This window comes from Rhinatrema bivittatum, chromosome 14 (genome assembly GCF_901001135.1).
Source record: "Rhinatrema bivittatum chromosome 14, aRhiBiv1.1, whole genome shotgun sequence".
Lineage (NCBI taxonomy): Eukaryota > Metazoa > Chordata > Amphibia > Gymnophiona > Rhinatrematidae > Rhinatrema > Rhinatrema bivittatum.
Window position 1 is genome coordinate 16601119 of NC_042628.1, and position 18856 is coordinate 16619974.

General features: G+C 40.2%; 1 protein-coding gene across 1 annotated transcript in view; it reads right to left on the bottom strand.

Moving 5' to 3' along the window:
- Positions 1 to 18856, bottom strand: part of LMTK2 (lemur tyrosine kinase 2) — a 95152-nt gene that overhangs the window by 48086 nt on the left and 28210 nt on the right. The window contains exons 5-6 of the mRNA XM_029576435.1: positions 17254 to 17372; positions 16429 to 16516 (exon numbers count right to left, since the gene is read on the bottom strand). Coding sequence (XP_029432295.1) covers positions 16429 to 16516; positions 17254 to 17372 — 207 coding nt within the window. The remainder of the gene's footprint in view (positions 1 to 16428; positions 16517 to 17253; positions 17373 to 18856) is intronic.

Genomic DNA, 18856 nt, shown 5'->3' on the forward strand with positions numbered 1-18856 from the left:
TTTTAAACAAACCACCAGGAAAAAAAAAAAAAAAAAAGAGGAAGAGATGCAGAGCTTGCCAAAAATTACAGAAATCATTCACATACACACATGAACAGTATCTTATAACACATTTTTGTTAAGCTTTGGGTAAATTCAGAGTTTTAGAAATCATGCTAGTCCTAAAGAAAACAGTTTTGTTTGCAAGTAGGAAGACCTGTTATAGACCCACATAGTGCTCAAAAACCAACCACTAATTTCCCAATCATCAGATCAATATATTGACGCTTACAAATTGACCATCATAATAGGCATCATTGTGTAATGCTGTGCAGCTTTTTTTCTCACTCTGCCTTACATTTAATCATCGGTCAGTCCAGAATATGAACAAAACTTTTTAAAAATATTTTTTAGTGGGCTCCGTGAATACTTCATCCGTGAAGTTAAAATAATCATCGATTTTCCTTTTCATTACAGTTCATGAATTAAATAGTAACTTATCTGGAAAGTTGTTCATGTATTATTTCACATGAAGCTGTCAGCCACTTCTGGTTCAATCACAAACAAAAGGGATCGGCTTCTACTAACGCTACATCTAAGTCTTTCACCATCCTCCAGAATATAGAATTTTAAGATGAAAAGAGATAGCAAATGTTGCTTACCTGATGTAACAGGTGTTCTCACAGGACAGCAGGATGTTAGACGAAAGTTGTTTCAACGTCTCGTGGTGATCCTTCAACTCCGCCACAATCTGCTGAATTTGCTCTCCAAACAAATTATCGCCTAAGCAGGGTAAATCAGCAAGACGATCCTGAACCTCTGGGCGAAGGTTGGATGATTTTAACCAAGCCCAACGTCTGGCTGAGATGGCTGTGGCTGAAACTTTTGTGGAAGCATCGAATATGTCGTAGGCAGTCCTAATCTCGTGCTTCCCTGCCTCAAATCCCTTGTGAAGAAGGGCTTGAAGCTGCGGTTGGTATTGGTCTGGTAACGTGTCAGCATAGTCTTGCATCTGCTTAAGGATGGCTCTGTTGTACTGAGTCATATAAAGTTGATATGAAGCTATGCGTGAAATCAACATAGCTCCATGATAGACTTTCCGTCCAACACTATCTAGGAACTTGTTGTCCCTGGTAGGCGGGGTAGTAGAGTGTGGCTTAAGACGCTTGGCCTTCTTCTGCGCGGACTCAACCACAACAGAGCGATGATCCAGTTGAGGTTTTTGGAAACCTGGTGCTGACTGGACAAGGTAGGTGGAGTCAGCTTTTTTGTTAACTGGGGACACTGATGAAGGAGATTCCCAGTTTTTCTTGAGCAGATCCAAAAACACCTGGTGTATAGGGATGGAAGCGATGATTTTTGGAGCATCCAGAAATTGAAGGAGTTCCATCATCTGGTGTCTGTCATCAGCTTCAGATTGTAGTTGAAAAGGTACAACTTCTGACATCTCTTTCACAAAATTAATGAAAGAGAGATCCTCAGGAGGAGATCTTTTTCTACTCTCTGTAGGAGATGGAGGCGAAGGCAAATCCGTGTCAGAAGATGTATCATCATCATCACCCCAGGTATCGTAGGGATCAAGTGGGGTTTGTAACCCTGATGGACCTGGCTGAGGCTCTAAAGGCATCGATGGAAACCGAGGTGGAATCGGTGCCGTAGGTGGAACCAGAAATGGCATCGATGGCTTCGGTGCTGTCGATGGAATCGGTGCTTGGCGTGGAATGGATGGAACCAAAGGATATATCGGTGGAGATATACCAGAAGGCACCGATGGAACCACCCCGGAAGGAGGAATCCGGAACGGTGTTTCTCCTGCCGATGAAAATCCAGTCGGAGACGGTGGTGTTGTCGAAGGCACTGGAATCACCGATGGAAGGGCCGTCATGAGCGCCTCCATGCGGCTCAGTAGCGGTGCTAGCGCTTGTATCAACGGCTCGGTGGTCGGTTCCCTCCTCGGTGGCGAAGCCGGTGCCGGTGTCGGTGCCGGGGGCGGCACTGGAACCGGTGCCGGAGACGGTGCCGATGGAGGTTGCAATTTCTTCATCGCTTTCTCGATGGCCTCCTGGACCAGCCGGTCCAGTTCTGCCCGGAGACCAGGGGTAACCATACCCGGCTCGACGGGAGAGGGAGGCTGAGGCAGGGCCGGAGGGACCACCGTAACCGGTGGGATCACGGCCCCCGCACCCCGGGAGGGTGAGGGTTTCCTCGATGCCTGCGAACGAGACGTGGAGGGTGTCCGGTCTGTTCGCGGCTTCTTTGTCGGTGGCTCGGCTTGAGCAGAGGTCGATGGCTGTGGATCCTCGACAGGCCGAGATTTGTGCAGTCGATAGCGGTGCTTTTCCTTCCGATCCCCTCGCCCATCCGGGGAAGGGACGGGAGTCGACGGCCGAGAAGCGATCGATGGCGGACGGTCACCGGAGGGTTGACGATGATGGTACAACTTCGACGGTGCCGGTTCCGATGACGTCGATGCTATCGATGGCGTTGGGGTGGGTGCATGGAAGAGGAGCCCCATTTTCTCCATCCTGGCTTTGCGACCCTTGGGTGTCATTAAGGCACATGTGGTGCAAGTCAGGACATCATGCTCACTACCCAAACACATCACAAAACCCTGTGGGGGTCTGTGATGGACATAGTCCGGGTACAATCCGGACAACGGCGGAACCCCGTTGCCATGGCCTGAAGCCAAAATTTAGGCTGGGGATCGGTAAGTGCCAACAGGCCTCAAGGGCCAAATTCGACGGTAGTCGATGGAAAAAGGCAAAAAACTTACCGGGTTCCGTAAGATGACTAAAAATTTGTCGAAGGGAGACCCCTGAGGGGCAAATTTTCTTAGGAAATTAATTTCCAAATTCCTGTCAGGAACGTGGTTAGAGAGCTCCTTTCACCGCGTGGCAACTGCTGCGCGGAAAAAAGAAGACTGAAGGGAGACCCCTGCTGGCTGCAGGGTCAGTGCCTTGCTGGGCATGCCCAGTAGGGGCCAGTCAAAGTTCTGTTTAAACTTTGACAGAAGTTTTCCGTGGTGGGCTCCATCCTCGATGTCACCCATTTGTGAGGACAACCATCCTGCTTGTCCTGTGAGAAATAGAATTTTAAGATGAAAACGGGATCGCATCAGCAAGCCTTTTGACAACGTGCTTGGTGCTACCAAGCCGTCCGGTCTTATCTATCATTTGCGACCCGATATAATTCTATATCTCTTTTCATCTTAAAATTCTATATTCTGGAGGATGGTGAAAGACTTAGATGTAGCGTTAGTAGAAGCCGATCCCTTTTGTTTGTGATTGATTGTTTCATAATTAGGATCGTTGTTTGCTCCTTGTGAGTTTTTGGTTTAGCCACTTATGGTTTCCATGCCCAAATTTATCATGCTGTTAGCCAATTGCAGTCTCTCTGCCCGACACAGTACTGTGTTTCGGACTCTATGCACATCCTTTATCAAGGGCTCCTTTATAACGACGACATGGCGTATCTCGGCGTTTTTTCCGCCTGTTATAGACCCACATAGGCCATATCTTACATTATCTGTCTGCTGTCAAAAGCTCATTCAAATCATTGTCTTTAGATAGTCTTATTTTGATCCAATTAAAAGAAAAAAAAAAAAGGTATGACAACCAGAAAAGAAACCATATATCTATATCACTTTTTTAACCCTTTCTAGATACTGTCTTTTCTCTTAAAAGGCAAAGAAAATCTATGAAGAGTGATGTATTGTAGCTTTTAAATTCACATCTAATGCAAGTCTGTGCTGATAAAAATAGACAGGCACACTGAAAAAAAGAGGCAAACATACCACTGAACTATACCAAACACTCTAACACATGAAAAATATTAACACTTTCACAATAAACATGGTTAATGGAAGGTTACATAGAAACATAACAGCAGAAAAAGACTGTATGGCCCAGCAGAATAGCAATGTGCACAGGAAAAATTTTCATTTGTTTTCAATTCAAGTAAAAAAGGTTTCCCATATTCATTCCAAAATACACATCCCTTCTACTTATTTTCAGAAGTTTAAGCATATAAATGCCATTTTACATGAATAAAACAATTTTATGCTTGTGAGTTGTTACTTTATATGTCTATTTGTACTTACATGCAAAAAAATCAAATTTTATATGCATAAAAAAAAACTTTACATGCATAACCACCAAAAACAAAAAGAACAAATGAAAAACAGATAGGGAAAATTCAGCAACAAAGAAAGAGAAAGCAGAAAAATAACATGCACATTAAATTCTTCATCCAAAAATCAATGATGTGGGAAGTGCAAGTCTCCAATTTGCTCACCAGCTCCAAAAACTGAGAACTTCAAACAAAATATTTGTTCCAAAGGCCTCGTATCTATTGTGTTCCCCCATTATCTTAGCTGACATACTATAATTAACAGCACTCATCTGAAAACTACTAGGGCCAAATGCCTCTTCATCAGCTATTTTCCAGATCAGTTGAAATAGCTAACAAAAGAGAATGCCTATCCCTTCAATGTACTTGAGAACAGGCAAAGTTATATAATGATGATCCTGGAATGCTGGGTATAGTTCTGGAGCCCATACCTTCAGAAGAATTAAGACAGGGTGGAGGCAATTCAGAGGAGGACTATTTATTTATTTATTTATTTCGGATTTTTATATACCGACATTCTCAATACAAGTATCGAATCAGGTCGGTTTACATAGAACATTAACTGTCGCAATAAAGGCGTTACATTAAACAGCGTTTCTTAACATATATTTTCTTAACATATCACATATATGAAATGGTCTGGGTTCTGCACCAGACATATCACATATATCACATATATGAAACATATCACATATATGAAATGGTCTGGGTTCTGCACCAGAAGCCCTAAGAGATAAGACCTAGGGATCTAAATATGTATATACTTCTACATATTTTTCTTTGGACCCAATGGAAGGAAACACACGATTCCTCATAACCCAAACAATATCGTCTATCTTGAGTTTTCATAAAATAAAGATGAAAGGCATGGTTAATATGTCACTATATCCAAGTTAAATAGTTAAATTATACAGATTATATTACATAATTTTATTAATTACAATGTTAACTATACTATATTATTTATTATCATTATGTTAAATTGTCATCCAGTTATATTGTTCCATATGTGCCACTGTTCTATGTAAAGCCCCTTATCTCTGTTGGGCAGTTTATCGTTATATGTAAACCGGAGTGATTTGTAGTCTCTATAAGAACCTCGGTATATAAAAATTAAAAATAAATAAATAAATAAACTGCTACTTCATGTCAAGTAATAATTAACAGGGTCATTTATCAAATCGCGTTACGGCCCTAACGCCCGTGAACGTCATAAAGCATGTGTTATTTTTAGTCAAAGGGGAGGGTTTTGAGCAGAGTTTATGAAAATGAGAGGTGTTTAACATTGCTCACGATAGCATTATGCATGCTATCGCATGTTTTAACACCGGAAATAACTACACCTTTTTTCCTGGCATTATGCTATGCGATATGCCCGACCAGGATTTGCGATAAATATGTGCCCTCATACCTCTGATTGTGCATAGAAAACTGCCCACAAACCCTAGACCACCACCAAAAGCTCACTTCGAGTTACTAGTTGACCCTCCTACATTGGTATAAATAGTTTACTAATATGAGAGCCTTATAAGGGTCTCTCTCTCTCTCTCTCCCCAGGAGCAGCCTAAAACATGGAAATGTCTGTCTGGGCACTTTGCAGCTTATGAAGGGAAAATATTGCTGGTACAATAAATTTAACGTGCGTTCTGGTAAAATAGTGTGCGTTGTGGTAACTCAAAAATTACCCTAACCGCGTGCCTTTTTTTGTTTTGTTTTGTTTTTATCTCGGGCGTCGTTCATACGAAGTTTATAGCAAAATGATGAATCTAGGCCTAAATTAGAAACTGTTACTTGTAAATCATTTTAAAGCTGTTGACAGACTAAAGTTCACCACCAAATCTTCAAGTACTAGCAATAGCTAAATTAGCTCTCTTTAAAATACATCACTGCCATCCCTTCTTCAACAGCCCCATCTTTGTCACAGTCATCTAGGCCTGCATGATTTTCCACCTGGATTCCTGTAATCCACTCTACACTGGGATTCTAAAACTCAACTGGGACCTGGCAACTCAAAGAGAATGTTATGGTTGGAATGTTACATGCAAGCAAATTCGAAGGGATTACAGTAATTTATTTATTTATGCAATTCTTATATACCGTGATTCAGAACACATGGTTCTATCTTTACGGTTTACAATATAACTAAAATACCAGTAAGAAGCAGAAAATACAATAAAAAGATAAAATAAGGGGTAATTAAATATTTCAAGATAAACTAAAAAGCTAAAAGCTAAAATAGAATTAAAATAGTTAAGAAAATAAATAGATAAAATAGAGGAAGACATGTGGATTCCAACTTTCAATAGAATTTTAAGTCTCGGATCCTTAGGCTTGTTGAAAGCACCATGTTTTCAAATCTTTCTTAAATCGTTTAGGATTTTAAAACCTCTACAATGGCTTCTGACACTATCATGCCAAGTTTAAAATATTGGTCTTGGCGCATAAGACCCACAATGGCTGCATTCAATTCTCTCAGTTATCTTCTCATCCTGTGAAGTACATTTCTTGCCTTTTGCGTTTGCTGCCACAAGACTGCCTAGTTGTGCTGGCCACCTAAGGAACCATATCTCACAAGCACCAGAAATAGACCCAATCCATTGATACCCTCTGCCAAACACTGTAAATAAACTCATTTTACTTCAGTTCCAACAACTAGCTCAAAACCTTTAAAAAGATCTTGAAAACTTTATTTGAGAAAGCCTTCCAAGGCTGAATTTTATGATGACAGCATTCTATGGTGTACCAAGTAGATTTTATCTGTTTTGTTTTTATTTATGATTGTTTAAATACTTTTGTCTGCTTTATTGTTTTGATGTATTTATGATTGTTTTTGTAAACAATCTTTTGAATTTTAAGATATATTGCAGCATATAAATGATTTTAAATAAATAATAAATATGTCTCCTAGTCTTCAGGAAATTCCTAAGAACATGGTCCACAGCCATAACTTGAGTTTCCTTGTTCTGAGCAACCTTGGTTCATAGAACACTGCTAGACAGAATTGGTTACAAACTTTGATTTAATTAAAATTGCCCTGTGCATACCAAATATTGCCCTGTGTTTCCTCTCTCGTGTTACACATCATTGTGATTTCCATCTTTTGATTTACTCATTGTATTCATTTACCTCATTGTGATTTTCCTTTTGATGTATTTCTTAACTGTGATTATTATCCATGTAATGTATTTATTTTGCTATACTTTACTTCCATTGTAGTTTCTAAATTGTTGTAAAATGTTTTAGAAGTGTGAAATAAAACAAAGAAAGAGTATAAAAAACATGTAATCTTTCCTTCACCAATTTCTTAGAAAACCAAAGTATTTTTAGATTTAAGTCGGGCAATCATGTCTGTTCCTGTTACTTTCTCTCTTCTCTCAGACCCCCTTCCAAAACACCCACTACTTAAACTCACACCCCCTTCCCCTATTACTCACTCAAGCATCTCCTCAACCCCCACAACTACTCACCAACATTCCTGCATGTTCCTGGCTCCATACAGCTGTGTCACGGTGCCTGTACTCCCTTCTCCTTTAGGCAATTATCACAACAATAGTATGGGCGTATAGGTATAGCACAGCTCAAATTTTCTGAGCATCATGCAGGGCCATGAGTCAGCAGCAAGTTACTACTGCATATCCAGTAATTCTTCCAAACCTCACAGAACAGCCAAAAGAGACAGTGATTAGGCACTGAAATGCCAAAATACTGCCAGTCAAATACCTGAAAATAATCAATATTGCACAAAAAAAGAAACATTTTTTCAGTGCAAAAGAAATTCTAGAACAAGGGGTCATAACATGAGGGAGGTACATGGTTTTTATTTATTCTTTTTTATATTGCTGTGCACCGCTTTAATTGGTCTTGTGAAAGGCTGGGAAAGTAGTTTAAAAGATTTTTAAAACAAAAAAAAAAAAAAACACTTCAGGAGTAATATCATGAAACACTTTCACAGAATGCCCTCCTGGAGTAGGTGGTAGAGGCAAACAAAGCAAACAGACTTCAAGAAGCCATGAGATAAGCAGAAAAAAAAGTGAAGCGATAGCAGAAGAATCAACTGGCAGCACAGCCTGCCAGCAGGTTGCTAGTACAATGATAAAGTTCTAGTAAAAATGCAGGCTTCTTACAATGCCAAGTCTGTCTGGCAGGCTATAGGCTCCTCATGTTGACAAGATCAAAGCAGTGCATTGATGGTGGCAGACCACCATCCAAAAAGGCCAGAGACACCTAAGATGACGGATGTTTGCTTGCACTGGTGATTTTGGGACTTTGTAGTTGGAAATGGGAGGTGAGGGGAAGGGGTGCTAGGTGTAAACTAAAAATGGATCTTGTATGCTCAGCTATTCAGAATAGTAAAACACAATGGAAGATAATGATAAGAGAGGAAATGTGGAAAAAAGGATTTGCATTCACAAAAAAGCGGGGAGTAGTTTGCTTGTTACGGCGGTTACTACCCCAAACCAAATAAGCCTGATACTTCACTTTCAATGCATATCCAGCATAGCTCTCTGCTTCAACGGCAGGGGGAATGAAGAAAAGTGGATCTATATACAGTCAACAACCAACAAGGACTGAATTACATAGTCTGGGTAAACAAATAAGCATGGGTGTAGCTTGCTTATTGTGGCAGTTACTACCCCTAACTAATTAAGCTAGATATTTCACTTAGATGCAGTTCCAACACTGCTCTCTACATTAATGGTGGGGGTGGAAGGGAAATAGAACCAAAAGGTTACTAAGAGCCAAGAGAAACAGATAAGTATGAAAAAAAAAATGCGAAGCTTGCTGGACAGACTGGATGGGCCATTTGGTCTTCTTCTGCCGTCATTTCTATGTAAAACTGTTTTTTGATAATGAGTGAGATCCTAAAGGCCACTATGGTCTATGGGTGACAGCTTGGCTAAATCCTTGGCAGTATGGATACAGATAACTGAACGACTGAATGGAGCAATAGGTCTTTTTCTACTGTCATCTACTGGGTTACAATGAGATAAAAGTAATGGGCAACATGCAGGCTTATTGTTTGCATATCATTTGCTGGCCGTGCTTCAGATGTTCCCATTCATTCTAATATGCCTTCCATATTAGTTTATGTACCTGACATAGTCCAGTCCTTACCACACGTCCTATTATGGCCCTAATAAAAAATAAATTTCACATTGGTATGCAGGTTCTGCAGCCATATGCTTTAGCCTGTAGAGTAGGGAATGATACTGTCAGAAAAGACTGTACTCCTATTTTGCTGAAAGATAATGTGCCGTTTTTAAGATAAGTTTTTGGGATGGACAGGAAACTAGTCATATGGCAAACTGCAAACAAGATGGCCGGGGATCCAACCTGCAATGAGAGAAAATGCAAAGAGCTTCCTACAACTGCTTGTGTTGATGTGAAGCCTCTTTTGCCAAAAAGGAGCTGTGTGCAGAATTAATTTCTGTATAAAGATATTCTGTAGGAGGAAGTCAACATTATTCAAATGTAAACACCTTTTCTATAATAGCTCTCTTTCTTCATAACAATTTGTCATTCTATCAGCAGAGGATTTGCTGTGCTGACAAACTGGCTACACATGGCAATTGAATATATAAAAGGTTAATAAGCATACCACCTCACTATTTTTAAACCAGGCAAAGTGCTATGACAGTAAGAGTTACACCATTAGGTAATATAAATTAACAGTACCAGAAATACCATGTAAACTACTACAGGATTATTTCAATCCAAATTAAAAGGGGTTAACCAAAAAGAAAACACATTTTATAATGTAACAAAGCTACAGTACACTAACTCCAGATACAAAGTAACCAGGTTTTTTTAAAAATTTTGCTTCTACTGTCTGCCTAGTCTACCAAGAAATAATTCCGCCTCCTTGCTAATCCCAGAAGCTGTGTGTGTTTTATGCATCAGTATTTAGAGACTGAGTGAATTAAACTTCTTCTTAGATAGATATAAGGTTAGTCAATTCTGTAACAAGAGATAAATATCCCCCAGTCCCCCCCCCCAAAAAATAATAATTTGGAATATACTTGGCATTGGGTTCTGCAATTTTAACCATAATTTTCCTGAATCTTTATTTATTTTTAATGATCTTGGTCCATGATTACCAAGACATTGCCCACAGTTGGAAAATGGGTGTGATCATGAATTTTTGACCCATTTTTAGCTATCAGGTGATTGGGGGAAGAGAGAAATTCTTAGTTTTGTATTTAAAAGTCTCTTTGATCCTGAGAATAAGAATTTATGAGCTTCTCTAGTACAGAAGTTCCCGAACACTGCCCATCAAGTTTTACAGGACACCCTTAATGAGCAGGCATGAAATCTATTTGCATACACTGAAAAATCTACATATGCAAATTTATTTCATGCATATTCATTGTGGATTTCATGAAAACCCAACTGTTTGTGGAGTCTGTATCCAACCATAAAAGTGTGCCATTTATGTACAATTTATGAAAACTATTTCAACAAAAATTTACAGCATCACTATCAAAAAGACAATATGTAGCATTATAGTGATGGACTGACAATATTTCCACTTATTTTCGATCCACTCCTTACTCCATATTCTCTGTGAATATTCAAATAAGACTCTAATCCAGATGTTATCTATATTCCCCATAAGAAATATATGAAATTACATTTTTAAAGAGTTAAGATGACCACCTTTAATCTCATAGCCAATGACATTATGAACAGGTCCCAGCAGCACGGCACCTCAACGGGTACAACAATGGCCCCAGGTATCGCGAATCTGTAAGTGGCACAATTTGAAGAGCGCTTTCTGTATCCAACTGAACATTTTAAATACATTAAGACATGGTACAGATATATTGACAATATTTTTCTGATACGAGTATCGGAGAACCATCTTCAGTGGTTCATTATGTGACTCAATTCACAAGATTTGAATCTACAGTTCACTATGAGGTGCGGTACTGAAAAAATATCTTTCTGGACATCTGGATATCTAAACAAGGAAATAAGTTGGAAACATCCTTATATTGAAAACCATCCGAGAGGAATAATCTGTTACACTACTCTAGTTTTCACCGAGTGGTATAAAAAATAATTTGCCAATAGGACAAATTTTGAAAATAACAGCGCATCTGTTCAAAGAAGCTGACTTCCTAACACAGGAACTGGAACTGAGTGTACGATTGTTGGAACAGGATTATCCTTTTCATATAATTAGAAAGGCTTATAAAAAAAAGAGCTATGCATGCAGAGCGCACTTGGCTTTTACTTGATAGAGTCACCTCTGGCGTGTGTACTTCAGCATTCACATTTAGCAGGAATGATTGCTCACATCATCTGTAAACATTGGGAAGTGTTAGCATTGCATTCTATACTCAAGTCACCCCCCCCTTTGTTTGCATACAAAAGAGGCAGAAACATTAGGGATTTAGTTGTACACTCTTTCTTCCTTGGAAATTGCCACTTCAATAGTCCCTATTAGTGGACACAACCCTTGTGGTAAATGTAACTTTTGTATTCAATCTGTCCTAGGCACACAATGGACTGGACCCGTCTCAGGAAAAACTATCCAGTTCCACAGTAATACTGTCTGTCCATTCATGTTGTGTATTTTCTCGTGTGCTTGTGATAAGATTTACACTGGCCGAACCAAACGCAGTACAAGAACACAACTGACAGCATAAAAGCTGCATGAATATGTACAAGACTCAGGCTCCTATTGAGAGCAGTCATTTTACTTTAAGAAAATATTTAACGGCAAATAAGAAATCACAGTTTACTGAATAACAAAATGGGTGCATATGCATTGTAATTGTTAAACAATTCCTAGAAATGTGTTAGCAACATTCAACCCGATGAAAAGTGTTTCACAAGTATATCATGCTGTCAACTATATTGCATCTGGTAAAATTATGCATGTCTGAGAGTTGATGAATTTAATGCATTTATTTTCTTTATGGAAAATTGAAGTTATATAAATTATGAGAATGTGGATTATGGATATCGCAGGTAACTAAATGAAAGGGGAATTATTTGTTTTAAACATGATATAGATATTTGTACAATTTATTTGTTTAAATAAAACACAAACAAATAAATGTTTGATATAATGTAGAGCAGGGGTCAGCAACTTTGTTCCTGAAATGCAACAATCAGGCCTGGCTTTCAGGACATCCATAATGAATATGCATGAGATAAATTTGCATACTACTGAGACAATGCAAGCAAATATACCTAATACATATTAATGTGAATATCCTGAAAAACAGACCTATTTGTGGCAATCCAGGACTGGAGTTGCCTACCTTTGACATAAAATTAAGCATCTATATAATTTGTACTATTAAAAAAACCCAAAAAATTACTTATTTTGATCTGACAATTTCCTTCTGCTCATTTGGTCCTACAGTTTAATCGGACCCAGGACTGGGATCTGACACCATAAAATGTTTTGGGGAAGAGAAAGGGGGGGAACGGTGCTCTCTGCCTATTTCTTTGGCCTTCCAGCTCAATCAGAAACTACTGAAGTTACGGCCTAGGAGCTAGCCCTAGCCCCCACCTGCTCCATTTTTAAATTCCTTCAATGCAGAGTAATCAGTGTCACAGCAGTCCTTTGGCTAAGCAGCACGTCATCATGGATCCCCTCCAGAGCACCTCTGAGCCAATCATCAAGTGTAGCTGCTGCACAAAGTCTGTAGCTCCCTTCCCGTAGGGCTGTGAATAAGGTTCCTGCAGCATTTCTAGCAACATATGGTGACCATTTTAAGCTCTTGGATTTTTGCAAGCACCCTCTCTTTAGAAGACTATTTTTTAATGAGATGTTCTTTTCACCAACTTTACATTTTCACAATTGTTTATTAATGGGGCAGCACTGGACTGTCTCAATAACAACTTACAAATGCAGCTAAAAAACTTATTTTTAAGTTAAATAGAGTAGCTCAAAGAGATACAGAATACTAACATAAGAACATAAGAACATAAGAAAATGCCATACTGGGTCAGACCAAGGGTCCATCAAGCCCAGCATCCTGTTTCCAACAGTGGCCAATCCAGGCCATAAGAACCTGGCAAGTACCCAAAAACTAAGTCTATTCCATGTAACCATTGCTAATGGCAGTGGCTATTCTCTAAGTGAACTTAATAGCAGGTAATGGACTTCTCCTCCAAGAACTTATCCAATCCTTTTTTAAACACAGCTATACTTACTGCACGAACCACATTCTCTGGCAACAAATTCCAGAGTTTAATTGTGCGTTGAGTAAAAAAGAACTTTCTCCGATTAGTTTTAAATGTGCCCCATGCTAACTTCATGGAGTGTCCCCTAGTCTTTCTACTATCTGAAAGAGTAAATAACCGATTCACATCTACCCGTTCTAGACCTCTCATGATTTTAAACACCTCTATCATATCCCCCCTCAGTCGTCTCTTCTCCAAGCTGAAAAGTCCTAACCTCTTTAGTCTTTCCTCATAGGGGAGTTGTTCCATTCCCCTTATTTTGGTAGCCCTTCTCTGTACCTTCTCCATCGCAATTATATCTTTTTTGAGATGTGGCGACCAGAATTGTACACAGTATTCAAGGTGCGGTCTCACCATAGAGCGATACAGAGGCATTATGACATTTTCCGTTTTATTCATCATTCCTTTTCTAATAATTCCCAACATTCTGTTTGCTTTTTTGACTGCCGCAGCACACTGAACCGACGATTTCAATGTGTTATCCACTATGACACCTAGATCTCTTTCTTGGGTTGTAGCACCTAATATGGAACCCAACATCGTGTAATTATAGCATGGGTTATTTTTCCCTATATGCATCACCTTGCACTTATCCACATTAAATTTCATCTGCCATTTGGATGCCCAATTTTCCAGTCTCACAAGGTCTTCCTGCAATTTATCACAATCTGCTTGTGATTTAACTACTCTGAACAATTTTGTGTCATCTGCAAATTTGATTATCTCACTCGTCGTATTTCTTTCCAGATCATTTATAAATATATTGAACAGTAAGGGTCCCAATACATGGCTTTCATTTACAGCCCCAGCTGCCAACACTGTCGACTAGTTCTGCCTTTTTCCTGTTGTAAACAGGAGGGCAACTCTTGAAAAGTAACATTAGATGAGACCAGCCTTAGTTCTGATTAACCAGTCAGGCCCTATAAAGCCTTAAGCTGCCATAGATTAGTTTTCTTATAAATCTTTTTTTTATTACCTGAAATTCTTACTGGACGGCTAACTGCCTAGTAATAACCTTAAACGGTTGTCAACATGCAATGCTGGTGATGAGAAACACTTCAGCATGAAGTGCTCTATTAAACACTTTGGAACTTTTCCAAAAAATACCTCCCCCACAACTGGTATAGTGCATTCAAGCTTTAGCTGGAATTAGTGCTCCTGAAATTGCACACTCAAACCATCAATACTGTAAAATGATCTACATATGCAACTGCATTTACCAGATGGCTCAGCGAGGGGGCCCAAAACTGCCAACCAACTACAGTTGGTCTCTAGAAACCTAACGAGAATTGTGTCTCGCCTAAGTAAGGAACATGTCCAAAACTACTTGCCACAATATGTATTTACCAGTGATGTCCTCATTTTGACTACAGGATAAGACGATGAAATTAAACTGCTACATTAAAATTCTCATGTGATCTTATATAATTATTGTAATACTGTCCATGAAAACAAATTCATAATGGGGTAGATTTTTTAAAAGTACGCGCATGCGCATACTTTTGTTCGCGCAACTGGCGCGAATAAAAATCTGGAGTCGGCGCGTGCAAGACTGAACAAAATCGGCAGCCTGCCTGCGGCCTCGGAGGGGACTTTTTTTTGTTCCCCCCCCCCCACCTTTCCCTCCCTGCCCCTATCTAACCCACCCCCAGCCCTAACTAAATCCCCCTCCCCTACCTTATTCCGTTGAGTTACGCCTGCCTCTGGAGCACTCGGCCCCGCCCCCGGACCTCTGCCACGCCTCTGGCCCCGCCCACGGACCACCACCACGACCCGGACACACCCCTGAACGCCATGCCGCCCCCAACACGCCCCCCAAGCAAAGCCCTGGTACTTACGCGCGTCCCGGGGCTTTGCGTGTGCAGCAGCCTATGCAAAATAGGCGCGCAAGTGCCCTGCCCGTGTAAATCCGGCAGGATTTACGTGCACAGGGCTTTTAAAATCTACCCCAATATATTTTTAGAAATTTGCAATCTCAGACTCCAAACAACTAAAACCCCATAAAGTTGAAAAGAGGGGGAAGGTAACTGTTAAGCAGCCGTGCAGGTGCACATGTATGCCAGCTCACACCAATAGATGCCACCATTTTATACCATACACATGTAGGTTATAAAATCGGCAGTACGTGCGTACATATGCGGGGGTATTTTGCCAGGCACGTACGCCCAGTCCGTTCTGGTAAAGGACAGGACTTTCTAACCCTGCTAGCTAGATAGCCTCCCCTTTTACCCTATTAGTCCCAAACCTTCAAACCCCACTGACTAGCCCTGATTTTTTTTTTTTTTATTTTAAAAGTTACACACCATCCATAGCAAAAGTAAAGTTACAGGACAGGGGATCCCGGCACACGCAGACTTCATGTTATAGACCCAGACCGCCCATGTCTCACCCCTTTTTTTTTTTTTTGCCTTTTCAATCTGTGCATACACCAGAGGATACGTGCATACTTGGGCGCTTCTTAAAATCCACGCAGAGAGCACCGGCTCGAGACACGCCCATATCTCCCGGCTTTGGCGCACGTAGAGCTTTTAAAATTCACCTTTAAGAGTATAACAGAACAAAGTGCACATGTTCGAACTGCCAAAACAAGCCATTTAAATTCAAAAATATTTTCCCATCAATTTAGTGGTTGGCACAAACACAAAAGTCTTAATTTAACCTCAGTGAAGCAAAAAGTCCCTGCAAAGCCCACTGGAGCTTCGCATGCTCACACTATGGATTCCTGATAGACTCTGGAGGATAGAGGCCAGGCATAAGCCTTCAGTTGCAAAAAGTCGTAACCATAACAGAACGCTAGAATTTACTTTCAGTATAATTACTGTGTATGTTCCGCAAGAAAGCATTCAAGGAACTAGATGTACAAACTGCTATTAAAAAGATGAAGTTAACATGCACAACAGATATAACCGTCCTGACCTAAAAATTGACACTTGCCTATATTTATTATGAGTATTCCTGGAAATGGCTGGAATTATGTTTCCAAATTAAGCTGGGAAAGCTTCAGCTATGAAATACATAGTGCACAAGTACAGTCCTACAATGTTCTTGACCAGTAAGATCATTCAATTGGTAAATAATAAATCAGTAAACATTGAAAAGTAGAAACCTCAGACTTACCAAGTCACAAAATTCAAACACCAAAAGGTAAGGGATGGATTCCACACACTGCCCCACACATTGTATGATATTTGGATGCTGAAGGATGCTACAAATAAAGTTTAAACAAGGAACTTTAAAAACTCACCACAATATGCTTAGAAATATGTACAAGAATAAAAAAAGGGCTTCATTTCTCTAGTGGAAATGACTTAAATAAACTTAAGCAGCGCATGACAGAACAAAACATAGCACATGACCACAATATCATGCACCACAAAACATAGATCAATATTAAATGGTAAACAATACGTAGAGCTAAAAATAAATCCACTGACTCACAATGTAAAGACTACAGCAGCTAATACTTTTACATCTTACAAAATATTACTTCTGCTGATTTTTTTTGTACATAACTTTCACTACTAAATATATTGTAAATTCATCATAAGAGCACTAACACTATGAAGTTGTTTCCTTCAGCCTAATAGCCCTGTGGCTGAGGGGAAGAAAACCGGGTTCGGTTCTCGAACCTGCTGCTTGGGCCCAGATGAGAACACGGCAGCATGGAAAGGTACATCATCCAGTGGCCAGATTCGGGCTGCGAGCGCACCCCAGTCAGCCACGGTTTTAGAACCCTGGCTGAGAAGCGTCACAGCAAATGAAGCTCCTGGCACCAGCGTTCCAGCGAGTTGGGAGTCCAAAGAATCGGAAGAAACTGCCAGAACAGGGGGACCCCCCACTCCCTCACTGCTTACAATAAGGAAGGAAGGAAGGAAATCTGCTTTGAAAATGTATAAACCCATTCCATCTTTAAACAAGTCAGCTTATTTCGATTGAACTTACCAGTATGGCTCTCCATTTTTTAAAAACTGTTCTTGTTCTTTGGTGCCGGCACTTGCTTTTAACTCCTGTACTATTGCTCTTGCTACACTGGTATCCGTGTAGACCTCCCCAAGCAGAACCTAAGTGAAAACAATGGATTCATTCAGCTTTATATAGGTTCAGTCACACTTAAACAGGAAGTTTCATAGTTCCTTTAAAACCAGAATTACAGCAACAAACAAAAACATGGAAGAAACCAAGGCCAGTGCAAACAGGTGCGGAAAGGATGTTTTCTGGACTGTGCGCCAGAACTTAATCAAAAGCTGTGATAAATCTAGCCTCGGTCCTTAAAGTTATTCCAGCCATCGTGATGATGTCTTGACTAATTTCTCAGAGGCACTCTTTTTTTCTGGAAATGTATATAAGAATGGATTAGATAATTTTTATTTTTTTTTAAATGTGCTGCTTTTTGGGAAACAAAGCTAAAAATTTTAGCAAAATTAACCTGTCAAAAAAAAAAAAAAAGGAAGATATACTCAGGGGCTCATTTAAAACTTGATCTGGCCATCTATCAAGTGCTTTATTGATTAAAAAAAACAAAGAGGGCTATGTCAGCCCATCTGATTAGCTAATGCAGCCTTTTTATCCAATAACTAACATGCAGCCATACAGCTGCAGAAAAGGTTAAATGTATACCAATTTTATAATGTAATTAACTAGGATTCAGCGGGGATTCAAAAATTCCTCTGGGATTTACTGATCAGGAAAGAAATCCATTCACCAATTTCCCTGCCCCCCCCCCCCCCATGTGTTTGGAGGATGAGTGGAGTACATGGCAAGGGTACACCATCCACCCCACCCCCCCCCCTCACCTCCTCCAGTACCGTCCCTACCTTTGATCCCCACCCAAGGTACAGCCCCCTTCTTTCCTCCTCCACACCTCTCACCTCTCTTTTCTCAGTTATTCACTGCACCATTCTCCCTCACCTCTACCTCTTTTCTCTGTTGCTGCTTTCCAGGCCTGGATCAGGGTTTAAAAAGACACACCCACTCCCAACAGGGACCAGATCAGGACTGATTGTTGCTGGTTCCTGAGCCCATTCTGCTCCTGGGCAATGGGCAGCAGCCACAAATATCCACTCACTCTGGGTAAGCTGGCAAGTGATTTTTTTGGAAACTCTTGTAATTAATGTGCCTAACTGTGCTCCAAATCATTTAATTGATATTAATGAACCATATTTCACAATAAAGTGGGAGCAATTTTCAATAGCCCGTTTAGACAAAGTACACGTACTTTTACAGCTAATTTTGAAAAGGAAAACCACCCAGATAGATTCTCTTTGAAAATTAATTAGCATAAAGTATGAGCACTAAAAATGTCAGTGTATTCCGCACCTATTTATGGAGGCAGCTGAGAGGGAGTAAAAGAGGTCAATATTCAAAAGCCATTAGAGCAGCATTGGAGGTGCCAGGAGCAGTGAAGTGAATCCCTCGCTCTCGGCAGGGAAATTGAAGGTATCCGGTAAGGGGGGGGGGGGGTGATCATGAGGAATGGAGGCCACTACATTTCATTACTGTGGGTGGATGGGGGCAGGCCAATTTTCTGTGGCATAAGAAACCCAGC